General features: G+C 46.3%; 1 protein-coding gene across 1 annotated transcript in view; it reads right to left on the bottom strand.

Moving 5' to 3' along the window:
• Positions 1 to 15: 15 nt before the first annotated feature.
• The window catches only part of VPS39 (VPS39 subunit of HOPS complex), a 52,645-nt gene continuing 36,725 nt past the window's right edge, over positions 16 to 15,935 (bottom strand). Inside the window, exons 12-25 of the mRNA XM_059058033.2 lie at positions 13,630 to 13,772; positions 11,392 to 11,535; positions 10,790 to 10,931; positions 10,030 to 10,116; positions 9,632 to 9,705; positions 9,206 to 9,304; positions 8,459 to 8,576; positions 7,839 to 7,967; positions 5,063 to 5,165; positions 4,795 to 4,840; positions 3,749 to 3,898; positions 3,449 to 3,583; positions 3,100 to 3,191; positions 16 to 2,063 (exon numbers count right to left, since the gene is read on the bottom strand). Of these exons, the coding sequence (XP_058914016.1) occupies positions 1,988 to 2,063; positions 3,100 to 3,191; positions 3,449 to 3,583; positions 3,749 to 3,898; positions 4,795 to 4,840; positions 5,063 to 5,165; positions 7,839 to 7,967; positions 8,459 to 8,576; positions 9,206 to 9,304; positions 9,632 to 9,705; positions 10,030 to 10,116; positions 10,790 to 10,931; positions 11,392 to 11,535; positions 13,630 to 13,772 (1,538 nt within the window). The 3' untranslated portion in view covers positions 16 to 1,987. The remainder of the gene's footprint in view (positions 2,064 to 3,099; positions 3,192 to 3,448; positions 3,584 to 3,748; positions 3,899 to 4,794; positions 4,841 to 5,062; positions 5,166 to 7,838; positions 7,968 to 8,458; positions 8,577 to 9,205; positions 9,305 to 9,631; positions 9,706 to 10,029; positions 10,117 to 10,789; positions 10,932 to 11,391; positions 11,536 to 13,629; positions 13,773 to 15,935) is intronic.

Here is a 15,935-nt window from a genome sequence, read left to right on the forward strand (position 1 = left end):
CCCAGACAGGCTCGGTTTCATACTTCATGATGTTTATTATGAGAGATCTTCATCGTCCTCACTACAGAGCTTTCATCTCCAGCCTTCTCCACACCTCCACGGAGGGCAGAGAGTCCAGGGAAGGAGAATGGAGTTAGGAAAACTGGGTCGTTTATGTATTCCAGAAGGGAAGGAAACACACATTCTTCATTCTACTGCTTCAAACACGTGTGCCACACAGGTGGGGAGATACACACACCGCAGGCGGGGAAAGCAGGGTGCATGGGGCGGGGCCAGTTTCTGCGGCTGCTCCCAGAGGAAACTTGGTCCCGGGCAGCAATGCATCTTAGCCGGGGCGTGGCCAGTGGGACACAGATCTTGTGAAGCGCTGCTTGGCCTCCCAAACCTGAGCAGAGTGCCCTGCCTCTGTGAACGATGCTGACGGCCCTCATGCCATCCCTTCAGACCCTCCGCAGAGAGCGTGCCTGGGAGGAGCCTCATCTACACCAGCAAGTCAGGCTACAACACAGGCCCCAGATAGCACGGTGCTGGGGTTTGGAAAGGATCTCATGTCAAGGACAGGCCACTAGAACAGTGTCAGTATCGGGTGTTGTCACATACCCTCATTACTGTTAGAAACACTGGGGTAACAAGACAGTGCATCTACAAAATCCCCAGGAGGACAGGATGCAGGGCCGCTGTCCCTGTGTCCTCAGCCTGCAGTGCTAGGCACCCCTCCTGTGGGCTCTAGAGCCCCGTGGGAGGCAGGGTCTCCCCCGAACACAAACAAGTGCTCAGCGGATCTGGCAGTGAGTTATGTCACGAACTCCTGCCGCCAGCAGCTCGGCCGACTCTCGGCTGTCCCCGAGCACCTCACAAGCATGCCCTGCATCACGTCAGTGTCAGTTCCTGATCTGATCGTTCTCTGTGTGCAGCAGAGATCCACCTACCTACCATATCCCAGAGCCATCCTCCAACCCCTGCAAAAGAAAGCTGGAGAACAATGGCCAGGCCAAGGTGTAAGGTAGGTGGATGACACTGCCTGGGAAGAGAAAGGTGCCCAGAGCACAAAGCACTCTGCTCAGAAAGCCTAAACCAACCTGCCCTGGGTGGCTGGTGGAAGAACCAGGAGCAGGAGCCTGTGCGGACACCTGCCAAGAGGTCACATACCCAGGGCCGCCCACCCTTAGAGCGACCATCACACTCAGCCCCGAGAGACCGAGAATGAGGCTCTCCTAAGCTTCCAGGCATAGCGCGTACAGTCCAGGGAGGATCTATTTACAACACACCTGACAATCGAGCAATGTAGTCCTAGAAACTGGGACTTCCTCTTGCTTCTCATTTTACCTTGTTTAAAACACTAGTTATTTCCGGTGTCAGGAAAATAGGAGAGAAAGGCTGGGTGGAGAAGTGGGGGGTGAGATAAAGGAAGAAAATAAGTAGAAAGTGAAGGAGACTGAAAAATAAAGAGCCGAGTGGGGAGACTGGTGGGGGGACACAGGGTCAGCGACTACAAAGTGACCAGCATTACCTAGAGGACGGGCCATTTGGCCTTTGCAGCCAGAGGAGCTCTGGTACTCCAGGCCTTCAGGCAGCCGAGCTGAGGGCTCCTGTGAAGTCCTGCATGTATCTCAATAGAAAACTTGGAATAAACAACCCCAGGGTTGCAAACACTTGAGACAGTTTCCTTATTCGGGTGATTGGAATGCAAAGACAGGATGGTGCCCTTCCCCATCTCCTCCTGTCCAAGCAGGTATAAAATTCTCCAGAATTGCCTGCAACATAATGGTATATAAGGTGTAACTAATTGCTTTTTCTATTAAAAGTCTGGCGAGGCCAGAACACAAGTCTCATTGATTCAGAGATGTTCCACGGCACAAGGTAGCCAGTAGTGTCCAAATGGGGAGACTCCTGGTGGTGGCAGCAGCCCCCGATTCCCCAGGCCGGGGCTCTCCCCGCCTCTGGGATAAGCCGAGCTGTCCGCTGCTCAGTCTTCGGCTTGCTGGGCTCAGGTGTCAGCCGGGTTGACCTCTTTGGAGCAGAAATAGTGCACGACCACCCCATTGGGGTATCTTGCAAATGCACTGCAGGGAAGGAAAATGACCTTGGAGTGAGGACTGCCTCTAAGAGAAGACCACTTCTTACTGGAAAAGGCACCTTACCGGGTGCCATTCCAGAAGCCGCCCACCCTAACCACAAAGAGCAGCCTGGCATCTCTGGATTTACGCAGCCACCATCTCTGTCAAACATCCAAACAGAGGATGAGGTCCATGCCATTTGAGCGCATGGGGATATTTCTTACTGTCATCAATGTGCAAGCATAGGCAGGTGGGGCAGTACACCAGCCTGGCTCAGCAGCGGCTGAGCGCCGACTGCTCATCAGAACAAGTTTTGGGCTTTTTAAAAAATATTTCTTTATTTATTTGGTTGCACCAGGTCTTAGTTGCAGCAGGTGGGCTCCTTAGTTGCGGCATGTGAACTCTTAGTGGCAGCATGCATGTGGGCTCTAGTTCCCTGACCAGGGATCAAACCTGGACCCCCTGCACTCGGGAGTGCGGAGTCTTATCCACTGTGCCACCAGGGAAGTCCCTTGGGCTAATTTTAACAAAGGACAGCGAGCCTTTCTAAAGAAAAGGATTCTTTCAGCCATATAAGAAAAAGGACAAATCATTCTTCTTCGAAGGAAAGGGGACTGACTGGAGTATATGCCGTAAAACAGAATGATGCTGCCTCAGGATTTTACTCAAGTCATGAGGCAGCACGTTGAAAGACCTTTTTCTTCCTTCAGAGGTGTATCCTTAAAAGAGAAGGACTTCCTGTCCACGCACAGCTCTCACACACCCCCTGGCTACATCACAGTGTTTAGCTGCCAGAGGGGAAGGGCTTTATGGGCAAGAGTCAAGAGCTCCATGCCATACATTTCAGGCCTTTAAATTCTCAAACCCCCTCCACACCCGCGTCAGACAACGCGGCCTGCCCTCTGGAGGCTCAAGAACTAAAAGCGGCCCGGATAGTCTGCAGCTGCACTTTCCTCTTTGGTTAAGGGGCATAGGGGCATTTAAATCCATCCTGAGTGTGACCCACATCAGAGACGACAATGTAGCTGTGGATGAGTCTCACCTGTTCCCAATCTTCTTCTTACACACCATGCACACCTTCTCCTCTGTGATGATGCACTTCACCTGCTGGTGTAGAATCCGCTCTTCCTGGACCTGGGAGCAGAGAGATTGGGGGGAAAGTCCCACTGTCCAGCAGGTATTTAGAACAGAAGGAAGGGCCGGCACTGTCTCATTTCCCAGCCCACAGAGACTCCCCTAATTGAAACACCTGCATTTAAATGCCCAGTTGGTTACCGATCAGCTTGAACTAGAGTTCAAAAGCATAAAGCTCTGCCTTTATCTACAGGGAACATGGTAACTGTCTCACACTGAAAAGTACACGCCTGCCCTCGTGTCTGAAAGGCTCATACCCTCAGGAACTCTGCATGGAGAAGGTTCTTGAGCACTTGATTGAACCGTTTCTTTTGTGCATTCTCTTCCAAGACCTTTTCCAGAAAGATGCGTATATCGTTAATCTGAGTGTTCGCTGGCAGAAGGTTGATGGCCTGGGGACGGGAAGAGAGAAGGGAATAGGGTGAGGCAGGACACGAGTGAGACTGAGGACATGCCTGACGTCACAGAGCCCTCGAACCCCAGTCCCTCCTCTGGCCCCTCTTCTCATTCCATGCTGTCCAAATGCGCCCTCCATCTCCCTGAGAAGAACTCCTGACCTTGGTGGTATCCAGTTTGCCATGGTGCAGCTCGAGGACCTGCAGGGCGGCTTGGAGGTTGGCTTGTGGCTCCAGCAGTTCCAGCTTGATTGGCCCCAGGCAGTGAACGCTGGGCGGGGACAGGTACATACGGAGCAGGGACAGATACACCTGTCTCATACACAACAAGCCACGCACGTCAGGCTGGCAGCAACCCTCCCAGAACCCCCAGTGTGACCACACCTAAAGGCAAGAGGGTTGGTCTATAGGAACAGCTGTCACGGAGCATTTAAAACTCATCATTTTTCACCTTTTAAAAAATTTTGTAAAGTCAGTCAACTGAAGATGTTAAAGATTGTGTTCTCCCTGAGAGAAAAAAATCAAATGCCTTGTATTTGTTTTGCATTACACTGTTAACAAAATGACTCAAAGAGATCCTGCACTTCCTTTGGCTTTGAAGGCTGAGACACATATTAGCAGGTGAGGATTACCCAAGATGAGATGCTGCATCTCCTACTGGTACCCGTACCACAGAGTTCCTCAGCCTCAGCTCTCAATATTCTGGGCCTAATAATTCTTTGCTGGGTCTGTGCTGTGCACTGTTTAATAGCAACTCTGGCCTCTACCTCCTAGATTCCAGTAGCAGGCCTACCCCCAGTCATGGCCACCAAAAACATCTTTGTACATTGACAGATCCATGTGCAATCTAGACAGAGAACATGTGTGCATCTTACCAGAACCATCAGATGTTCCTTCTCAACAGGCTGACCACATAAATTTACTACACAAGTCGGGATTCTTTCGAGAGTAAAGGGGCAGGGGTGCTACGAATAATCACACAGACGATGACAGATGTAAGCCAGAACCATCCCAAGCAAACCAGGATCATGGTCACCCTGCCTCTACCTCAACACGCACGTGCAAAACCAATCAGCACATTGACCCATGACCTGTCTTATCTTAGCAATTCATACCAGGGTCACCTGTGGCCAAACTAGAGGGGTTAGCTATGCTAAGAGTGACAGTGCAATGCACCCGTGCTCCCTGGGGCCAGAGTCACTACTTACATCTTTGTTGCCATCTTTATTTTGGTCATAATGCTTGTGGCAGTACCTGCAAGGGAGAAAGTGGTCAGACAAAGCCACATCTAGAGACAGCACATCGATGCTGCCTGCGTGAGCATCCTAATGACAGCAAAATCGGGAGCCAGCACACGAGGTGATTCTCGCTCCTGCTGAAGGGTGGAGGGGTGGCTTTCTTAGCCTCTCACACCTCTCATCTCTCTGGGGGGCCTCTTTTAGACCCTTGTGAGGTGGGATGACAGGGTCAACGTACTCTTCAGCCATTCTCGTATCCTTCAGGATGTGGACATAGATGAAGAGAGCTTGTTCGTGTTTCCCCATGCGTCCCAGCAGGAGAGCACGCTCTTCTAAGAGGCCTGTGGGGAAAATGGTGTATAAGTAACCATCAACCCCATTAGGCAAGCCCAAGGCCAGGGGCTAAGCTATTAGAGGAATGGATATTGGGGAAATATAAAAGGGGAAAAAATATTTTTATTACTTGGGGTTTTTTCAAGGAGAAAATTACTAAAATTTTTAAAAGGGAAGAGGGGAGGGAGCTATTTTAGGAGGTACTTTATCCCATCTTTTTTGTGATTGCTTATAAATGGGGCAACAACACTTGATGATCAGCCAAGTGCATAATAAGCATCTACAATGTACCAGGCACTTTAGCTAGGTAAACAGACACCTGGTCTCTGCTCTCATGGAGCTTATACATCAGACAGACGTGTGTCCTTTTTCAGACACACGTCTGTCTGATGTATGATTAGACATTATGCCAGATTATAAAAACTGATAACCAATGAACTTGGCCAAGAATATGTACTGAAGCAAGAAACAGCTTTCAACCTGGCCATCAGTTAGCATGTGGTGGTGACACAGTGGTTAAGAATCCGCCTGCTGGGCTCCCTGACTTCAGACTATACTACAAAGCTACAGTAATCAAGACAGTATGGTACTGGCAGAAAAACAGAAATATAGATCAATGGAACAGCATAGAAAGCCCAGAGATAAACCCACACACATGTGGTCACCTTATCTTTGATAAAGGAGGGAAGGATATACAGTGGAGAAAAGACAGCCTCTTCAATAAGTGGTGCTGGGAAAACTGGACAGCTACATGTAAAAGTATGAAATTAGAACACTCCCTAACACCATACACAAAAATAAACTCAAAATGGGTTAAAGACCTAAATGTAAGGCCAGACACTATCAAACTCTTAGAAGAAAACACAGGCAGAACACTCTATGACATAAATCACAGCAAGATCCTTTTTGACCCACCTCCTAGAGAAATGGAAATAAAAACAAAAATAAACAAATGGGACCTAATGAAACTTAAAAGCTTTTGCACAGCAAAGGATACCATAAACAAGACCAAAAGACAACCCTCAGAATGGGAGAAAATAGTTGCAAATGAAGCAACTGACAAAGGATTAATCTCCAAAATTTATAAGCAACTCATGCAGCTCAATAACAAAAAAGCAAACAACCCAATCCAAAAATGGGCAGAAGAACTAAACAGACATTTCCCCAAAGAAGATATACAGATTTCCAACAAACACATGAAAGAATGCTCAACCTCATTAATCATTAGAGAAATGCAAATCAAAACTACAATGAGATATCATCTCACACCGGTCAGAATGGCCATCATCAAAAACTCTAGAAAAAATAAATGCTGGAGAGGTGTGGAGAAAAGGAACCCTCTTGCACTGCTGGTGGGAATGTAAATTGATACAGCCACTATGGAGAACAGTATGGAGGTTCCTTTAAAAACTACAAATAGAACTACCATATGACCCCGCAATCCCACTACTGGGCATATACCCTGAGAAAACCATAATTCAAAAAGAGTCATGTACCAAAATGTCCATTGCAGCTATATTTACCATAGCCAGGAGATGGAAGCAACCTAAGTATCCATCATCAGATGAATGGATAAAGAAGATGTCGCACATATATACAATGGAATATTACTCAGCCATAAAAAGAAATGAAATTGAGTTATTTTTAATGAGGTGGTAGACCTGGAGTCTGTCATACAGAGTGAAGTAAGTCAGAAGGAGAAAAACAAATACCGTATACTAACACATATATATGGAATCTAAGAAAAAAAATGTCATGAAGAGATTAGTGGTAGAATGGGAATAAAACACAGACCTACTAGAGCATGGATTTGAGGATATGGGGAGGGGGAAGGGTAAGCTGTGACGAAGTGAGAGAGTGGCATGGACATATATACACTACCAAATGTAAAACAGGTAGCTAGTGGGAAGCAGCCACATAGCACAGGGAGATCAGCTCTGTGCTTTGTGACCACCTAGAGGGGTGGGATAGGGAGGGTGGGAGGGAGGGAGACGCAAGAGGGAAGAGATATGGGAACATATGTATATGTATAACTGATTCACTTTGTTGTAAAGCAGAAACTAACACACCATTGTAAAACAGTTATACTCCAATAAAGACGTTTAAAAAAAAAAAAAAAAAAGAATCCAGCTGCTGAGCTTCCCTGGTGGTGCAGTGGTTGAGAGTCCATCTGCCGATGCAGAGGACACGGGTTCAAGCCCTGGTCCAGGAAGATCCCACATGCTGCGGAGCAACTAAGCCCATGTGCCACAGCTACTGCGCCTGCGCTCTAGAGCCCATGAGCCACAACTACTGAGCCCACGTGCCACAACTACTGAAGCCCACGCGCCTAGAGCCCGTGCTCCACAACAAGAGAAGCCACCGCAAGGAAAAGCCCGCACAACGCAACGAAGAGTAGCCCCCGCTTGCCACAACTAGAGAAAGCCCGTGTGCAGCAATGAAGCCTCAACGCAGCCAAAAATAAATAAATAAATAAAAATTAGCATGTGGTTCATACCCAAAAGAGACTCCTCTCAAACAAAACTGAGCCTTCAGAGGGGACAGAACAGGAGCACAGGCCTGAAACATGTGGTTTTTCCCAGGCCCAACCTTTTGGAGGGCTGGGGAACTGGTAAAAGGGAAAGATCCGTTTTTGCACTACCTTCTGCTAAAGTGGCTCTGGACCTAAGCCAGACACTCACCATCAAAAGGAAAATCACAGATGAGCCGGCCTGGGTCATAGTAGCTAGAAATTTCCAAGAACTTAAGGAGCTTTCGTCGGTATTCTCCCAGCTCTCCCTCTTCCTCACCAGCAGGGACTGGAGCTTTGCCTTTAAGGAAAACCACGCTCAGCATGAAAGGATGCTGTCGGGCAGCAATGTGGGTCATTAAGAAAGACGAGAGGGATGGGATTCAATAATCAGAAAGGGCCTCCATGGTGGTTTCCAGTTGGCCTTCTCTTAGCTTATGGTCTCTGCATGGCCCCAAAACATCAGCTTGAGGTAAGAAAAAAAACAAGCTGTGTAGAGAAGCACTCTGCTAGACAAACCTGTTTCTTATCAGCACAGGTGTCACTCTGAGGACAGATCTGCTCCTTCCCCACCACCAGGGGTGACACCCAGGGAAGCTAAGAGGGGCCCAGATCCAGACACCAGCCCCTGAGTCTCACCTGTGGGGTCACTTAGTTGCCCTGGCTCCTCTGAGGCACTTCCTGCCCACCTGGGCCTACAGAGAAGGTCTGCTTCCCTAAACCACCCACAGCACCCTCATATCCAGCTCTCCTCTAAGGCCTGGGGCCACCCCGCTTTCCAAGAACTGGTACCTGCAGGGAAGGACAGGAGATACTCCTTCATCAGACCTTGCACCTTCTCACAGTACAGCTGGATCAGGCAGTTGTGGAACCGAGAGCCTGTCTCCTCCCAAACGTGGATGACGTGTTCCTGAGGCAAGATACAGGTCTGCCTGGTACCCTCTGTGCTGTGACCCAGTCCATCGCCCAGGTTCCCTCACATTTTTAAGGCCCAAGAGGTCCCATCCAGATTGTCCCCTAATTAGGCCACAAATATTACCAAGGGATAGCTATTCTAAAACCACTGGGAAATTTCACAGTACAACCAAGCAATATCAGGAATTATTGTCTTGATTTCCAATCAAAGCTCCTTTATTAACTCTGTCTCATAATCCTCCAAATCAGCCCATGTAATTAAGGTTATGTATTTGCATTCTGGTACTTAGGACTGATTTGTTGTCCTTCGGTCACAGTTGAGTCTGGCTGTACAAATGTGGCTTTGAAATGTTTTTCTCCAACATCCTTCTCTTTTATCCCTCTGTACGTCATCTTTAGAAGGTAGCATCTTTAAATCTTTAGAGGGTAGCATCAAAAAATGACATCTCCAGCTTGGTCTACTGGGATCTCTGTCTTCAGAGGATATTACATTCCTTACATTCCTTACAATTCCTTCCAATCCCCAAGGGACACAAACCCTAATCTGAATTGGCTAATCACAGACTCATGCAGTCCTGGATCCTGGGTTTGAAGCTTTTTAATTCAGATCAAAAAATACCTTACCAGATATGGAATTGCCAGACCCTTAAAATTCTCCACTAAGAAGCCAAGCACTCGGTCTCGTGGCAGAGACTCCACCTCTGGGAGGTCCTCAGTAAATATCTGTTGGAACAAAACCCGAGTTCTAGCAGCAGAACCATCTGATGGCAATTCTTCCAAATGCACATGCGTACAAGCATAGGGTCAAGTGGACAGACACTGTATGGGAAGGGCATCTGTGGCCAGTTACTATGGGACAGATTAGGTCGCAGGTCTCCTGGAATCTGCACCAGGCTCTTTCCACTCCACTCCATTGCTGTTCCATGTTTCCCAGTCTTTGAAACACCAGAGAACTGCATGAATCCTTCCTCCCCCTCCATCCACTGCCGTCTGAAGTAGAATCAGGACCAACCGTGGTGCCAGATAAATCCAAGAGGCTCCGTGACCTACCTTCAGCCCATCCTCTGGAAAGTCTCTCAGCACCCACACTGAGTAGGAAAAAATCAAATGCAGGTTTTCTGTGCCTAGAGGGAAAAGTCAGCAGATGAAGCCCACCCACCCTGCCCATAGGACTGGGAAGGCAGGTGCCCAGGTTGCCCAGGATTTATGTTCCAGAGAAGATAGTTCTGTCCAAGCACCAGTCACTCAGGGCTGCTTGGGCCTACCGAGCTGGCTACACGCCAAGGAGCTGTCATGGTTCCATCCAGGGGGCTTTCACCCCAGTCAGAGGAACCCAGTTGGGTGAACATGAGGGAGGGAGGGGAATGACAGTCGGAATCAGAAAGGGAGAAAGGTCAGGTCCACTTGCACCATCCTCTCCCCGCACCCCTTCCACAAGCTGGACTTACCCAGATGTTGCAGGTACTGCACTGTCCTCTCATGGCCTTTCAGAGGGGAATTCGCTTTCTTGGACTGGTCCACCAGCACCTGCAGAGCTGGCCACGAAGCCCAAGAATAAGGTCATGAACCCCTTCCAGAAGGCGTATCTCCTTGGAGAGTCATCACGCTGTAAGCAGTTTTTGGCAGGAAACAGGTCTTTGCAGGAGGCCCCTTTGTCTTGTCACTAACCTTAAACCAGGCACCTACATGCTCTGCTCATCTGTAGCCCTAGCACACCTTTCAAATCTTGTGATCGCACAATATTTTGCCTAACTCGTTGGTTCTCTCCGTAGATCAAAGAAGTGGAAATGAAGAATAAGTAATTAAAAGAGGGCCAGATCTCCTCCCTAGCTTCTCCTTCAGTAATCTTGTAAACAAACTGTGTGAACAAGATAGCATCTAAAGAAAAATCACAAGAAGGCAACAGGCCTGCACACAGTGGGGGATGGCCCCTATCTCAATGATTAACTGAGATTACTTCCCTTTTTCCCTTTAAAAGCTTTCGTGGTGGAGCAGAATCTTCAGAGGGGGCTTTTGGGGCACACTGAGTCCACCATCTCCCCAGACTGCCAGCACTCTCATTAAAAGCAACTTTCCTTTCTTACCAACATTTGTCTCTCTCTCGTGTATTGACTTTCGAGCGGGGAGCAGCCGGACCTGATTCGGTAACAACACCTCAGTCAAAATACAAGAGACCCTCCCAATCAGAGAAACCTCTCCTCCAGTCACCTTTCTCATGGAGCCCCTTCTTCTCGTACAGGATGATCAGTTCGCTGTACTTGTGAGCCTTCTTCAGCACATGCTCGCTCTCCTCGATGTGGCAGTGGTTGTTCTCCAGGCGCAGCAAGGGGGCCACCAGGGCCACGTTCGTCTGCAGAGGAGGCAGGACTTCAGCAGAAGCTGCTTTCTGGGGAGCCCGCCCCTTCCCCAGCCCCGGCCTGCTTCAGGCTGAAACACCAGGGGTGTGACAAGCAACAGACAGCAAACAACCCTTTGCCAGGACTATAGGTAGTACCTTGTAAAGCATTTACGCTCTTTCAAACAACATGTTTCAAGGGTTTTTTTGGGAGAGGGAGGGTAAAGAAAGGGGGAAATTTTATTTGGGGAAATACTGTCCCTGTTCACCTCGTAGCACTAACCCCCATCTTAGCAGAGAAGACCAGCCCACTGTAAGATTCTGGGTCAACATCTCGCCGTATCCCCTCAATTCCAAGAAGCTCACAGACGTCAGGCCAAGAGTAGCTGGTTCCTGTCATCAAAGGCTTCACTCTTACCAGGGGCAGGGACCCCAGAGTAGGGGAGTGTGGGGACCCGAGTGCTGGAGAACTCACATGGAGGTAGCACTTGAGCAGGGTGGTGTCAATTATTTGCAGCAGCTTCTTCTTGGATTTGATGGTAGGAGTGCCTTCCATGAGCGGGGAGGTGCTAGACTGGTGATCAGAGTCATTCAGCTTCTTGACCAATTGGCTTCGTTTCTGCCAAGGCCAAAAATGCGGGGTCAAGGCCAGGACTAAATCTTTCTTTATTACCCAAGCTACTAGGCAATTCCAAATACATCTAAATCAGCTCACACCTACCCACCCTGATCCCACATTAGCATTCAATTTTTATCAGGGATCAAAATAGATGACCACCAAATCACCAGACACAATGACAATTATCTACTGAGTATTGACTACAGACAAGGCACTATGCCAAGCACTTTATATATTATCCTATTGTAAACCTAAAACAAATGCAGGTAATATTAGCCCCATTTTATAAGTGAAGAACCTAAGGCACAGATATTAGATACCTCCTAAGTGGCAGAGGCAGATTTCAAATTAGGGTCTGATTCCAAAGTCCGTGTTCTTTTCTTTTTTTAAATCAACTTTATTGAGGTATAAGTTATATACAATTAAAAGTATACTATGAGATGCATTTTGACATATATATACATGCAGGTAACCACCCCAATCAAGAAACGAAACATTTTTGTTACCCCTGAAAGTTCCCTTGTGCTCTTCCCAAAGAATCTCACCCACCCTCTACCCCCACTAATCTGATTTCTATCGCTAGAGATTACTTTTCCCCTGTTCTTGAACTTTGTATAAACGGAATCATCCAGTTTGTACTATTTTGTGTCTGACACGCCCATGGTCTTATTTGTTCTACCAACTCTCTGGCACAATGCTCAGGTCAGTTACCTCCACATATTCCAAGCTCAGTGGAGAAGGCCAGGGAAAAATGTATGCTTGGAGTCCCCTAAAGCTAAGATGTTGAAAATAAAGGGTTTTCTGTGATGCCACACGCTTGGGAGACTTTCTGCCCCAGGAACCTTTATTCACTTGGCTCATGGGGTATGCAGTATGCAGACAAAGACAAGTTTGTGTGCTCCTTGCGGGCTGCCAGCCACACCTGGAGCCCAATGTCAAGGAAGTGCCAAGGCAATGGATGCCTGACTGGACCTGTGGGACACCCACTGACCCAGAAGCAGGTGATGGGAAGCTGGCTTACAATTCTCCTAGCAATACTTCTCATGCCCATCCAGAGGACCCCTTACAAAGGTCAGCAGAACACTTCTGGGAAAAAATTTAGTAAGTTCTCTGACTCTGAGTAGGTGCACAGGAAATAAATAATAACCTTCTGCACAGAAATGTAGGGTTCAGAGGCTTCAATGGAGACATTAGTTTTAGTGCTGACATGAAAATTTCACTTATCTGCCCATAACAGTAAACTGAAAATAACTTAAGTCTAAATACTCCCCCTAAAAAGAACATGTTATAGAAGAATATTTAATGACAAGGAAGGACTTTCCTAATATGTGGCTAAATGTTTTAAAAGTAAGCCTTGATATCCATTTGTAATAATTAAACCAATATATAAATAAACAAAAATTATTCACAGGTACAAATAAAAGTCTGGAAAGACAACACTAAAATGTTAGTTAATTTTCTCTGGGCGGTAGAGCTATAGGTGATTTTTATTTTTGTTTTATACTTTTCTGTGTTTTCCAAGTTTGCTGCATGGAGCAGGTATTTTTTCCGAAAGTATATATGCTCCCAAAAAGTTTGTTTTAAAAAATGTATTCTTGGGCTTCCCTGGTGGCGCAGTGGTTGAGAATCCGCCTGCCGATGCAGGGGACACGGATTCGTGCCCTGATCCGGGAAGATCCCACATGCCGCGGAGCGGCTGGGCCCGTGAGCCATGGCCACTGAGCCTGCGCGTCCGGAGCCCGTGCTTCGCAACGGGAGAGGCCACAACAGTGAGAGGCCCGCGTACCACACACACACAAAAAGTATTCTTTTCTACCAACTAAACTTTTCTCTTTTTAGTTCCTATAATAGCTTAGTGTGAATCTACCATGAACTGAATGTGTTTCCTGGTATCAGGATTTGGAAAAAAAGAGCTCAATACTATTGTTAAGCAGGGAGATGAAGCAGAAAAAAATGTGACCACCCCCCAGACTTCAACAGTGTTCATTTACGGAATACCTATGGCATTACAGAAGGCCCCCAGTTCCCTGCCATAGAGAAGCAGGTACTGGAACTTCCAGGTAAACTCTTCCATATACTTCTGTATATACCTACCTGTGTCAGGTAGTCAATCAGAGCTAAGTGAGCCTTCTCCAACTCAGCCCCAGAGAGCACAGGCAGCGGGTTAGGATACTGTAGCTGCTTCCTGTAGTCTGTGGGTAGCAGGTCTGGGTATAGGCCCATCACATGTGTAGGATCTACATGGAAGGTAAACATGATTCCCCAGAAAGGAACACAGAAATTTAAGAATAAACTAAAACAAGACTAGTTCTACAGCAATATAAGTTCCAGACCGACTTTTTAAAAGGAATGACTCTTGGGGCTTCCCTGGTGGCTCAGTGGTTAAGAATCCTCCTGCCAATGCAGGGGACATGGGTTCGAGCCCTGGTCCAGGAAGATCCCACATGCTGAGGAGCAACTAAGCCCGTGCGCCATAACTACTGAGCCTGCACTCTAGAGCCTGCAGGCCACAGCTACTGAGCCTGTGTGCCACAACTACTGAAGCCCACTCGCCTAGAGCCCGTGCTCTGCAACAAGAGAAGCTACCGCAATGAGAAGCCCATGCATCACCATGAAGAGTAGCCCCCGCTCGCTGCAACTAGAGAAAGCCCGCATGCAGCACCGAAGACCCAATGCAGCCAAAAAGAAAAAAATATATAAATAAATAAAATAAAATAAAAACTTGAAAAAGAGAAAGGAATGACTCTTAAGTTCATAAAAACTTGAGCTACACACATACAGTTTGAGCACTAAAACATTACAAAAATGGCATGACTATATTCTAAGACATATACAGAATTAGAATTGAAAATTCATTAACTTGCTAAAAGTAGGGGAGAAAAGACTTTCCCAAGGAAAAACTGATACGACATTGAAGCTGAAAAAGATCAATAGACTTACTAATACAAAGCATATACACATCAAAAAAGGAATAGTAGTAAAACAAAAACTCCAGGCAACAGGCTAGGGAATATGTTTGCAGCATATATGGCAGAGGCTAATAGGTTGATTATATAAAACTAATTCACACAGATTGGTTTAAAAAAACATGGGATTTCATTTGATTAATGGGCAAAAGACATAAATAACTGACAAGAGAAGAATATAAATAAGGGGGAAAATGTTCTGCTACATTATCAAAGTGGTATACATTAAAAATGTCAGAGGTGACATCTTTATATCCATCTAATTAGTTAAAAAATTATTTTTATATGCTACAACCCAGTGTTTATAATATTGTGAAACTGAATCACTCTTATACTGCTAAAGCAAAAATACTGCTACCTCAACAAGGAAAAAAGCACCTGGACCAACTAATCCCACTTTTAGGAGCGTATCCTCAGAAAACAATCCAAAATATGGGGGGAAGGCCAGGTCAGTGCACCCAGGGAAAACCCCAGTCAGTGCTCACTCCAGCCCCAGCCAGCCTGCCAAAGCCACCCAGCATATGCAGTCTACGCAGGGGATGCTCTGACACACGGCCACACCTTCAAGACCAGGAGAGGAACTGTCTTGCCTAATTCAATGAAAGTAAAAGCTGATTCTTTGAAAAGATAAACAAAATTGATCAACCTTTAGCCAGACTCATCAAGACAAAAAGAGAGTGGGCCCAAAGAAATAAAATCAGAAATAAAAGAGAAGTTACAACCAATACCACAGAAATAAAATCAAGCATAAGAGACTACTATGAACAATTATACAGCAATGAATTGGGAAACCTAGAAGAAATGAATAAATTCCTAGAAACATACAATTGTCCAAGACTGAATCAGGAAGATATGGAAAATCTGAACAGACTCATTATTAGTAATCAAATTGAATCAGTAATCCAAAAGTTCCAGGACCAGACAGCATCTTGGGGGAATATTACTAAACATTTAAAGAAGAGTCAGACATTTCCTAGTTAAAGAATACCTATCCTTCTCAAACTAGTCCAAAAAACTGAAGAGGAAGGAACACTTCCAAACTCATTATATGAGGTCCACATTACCCTGATACCAAAACCAGACAAAGACACTACAAAAATGAAAATTATAGGCAAATATGGCTGATGAATATAGATGTAAAAATCCTTAACAAAAGATTAGCAAAGCAAATTCAACAATACATTAAAAGGATCATAAACCATGGTCAAATGGGGTTATTCCAAGGATGCAAGGATGGTTCAATATCCACAAATTGAGTGTGATACACCACATTAACAAAACAAAGAATAAAAATTTCATAATCATTCAATAGATGCAGAAAAAGCATTTGACAAAATTCAACATCCATTTATGATAAAAAAAAAAAGACTCATAACAAAGTGGGTACAGAGGGAACATACCTCAACATAATAAAGGCCACACATGACAAGCCCA

This window comes from Kogia breviceps, chromosome 3 (assembly GCF_026419965.1).
Source record: "Kogia breviceps isolate mKogBre1 chromosome 3, mKogBre1 haplotype 1, whole genome shotgun sequence".
NCBI classification, from domain to species: domain Eukaryota; kingdom Metazoa; phylum Chordata; class Mammalia; order Artiodactyla; family Physeteridae; genus Kogia; species Kogia breviceps.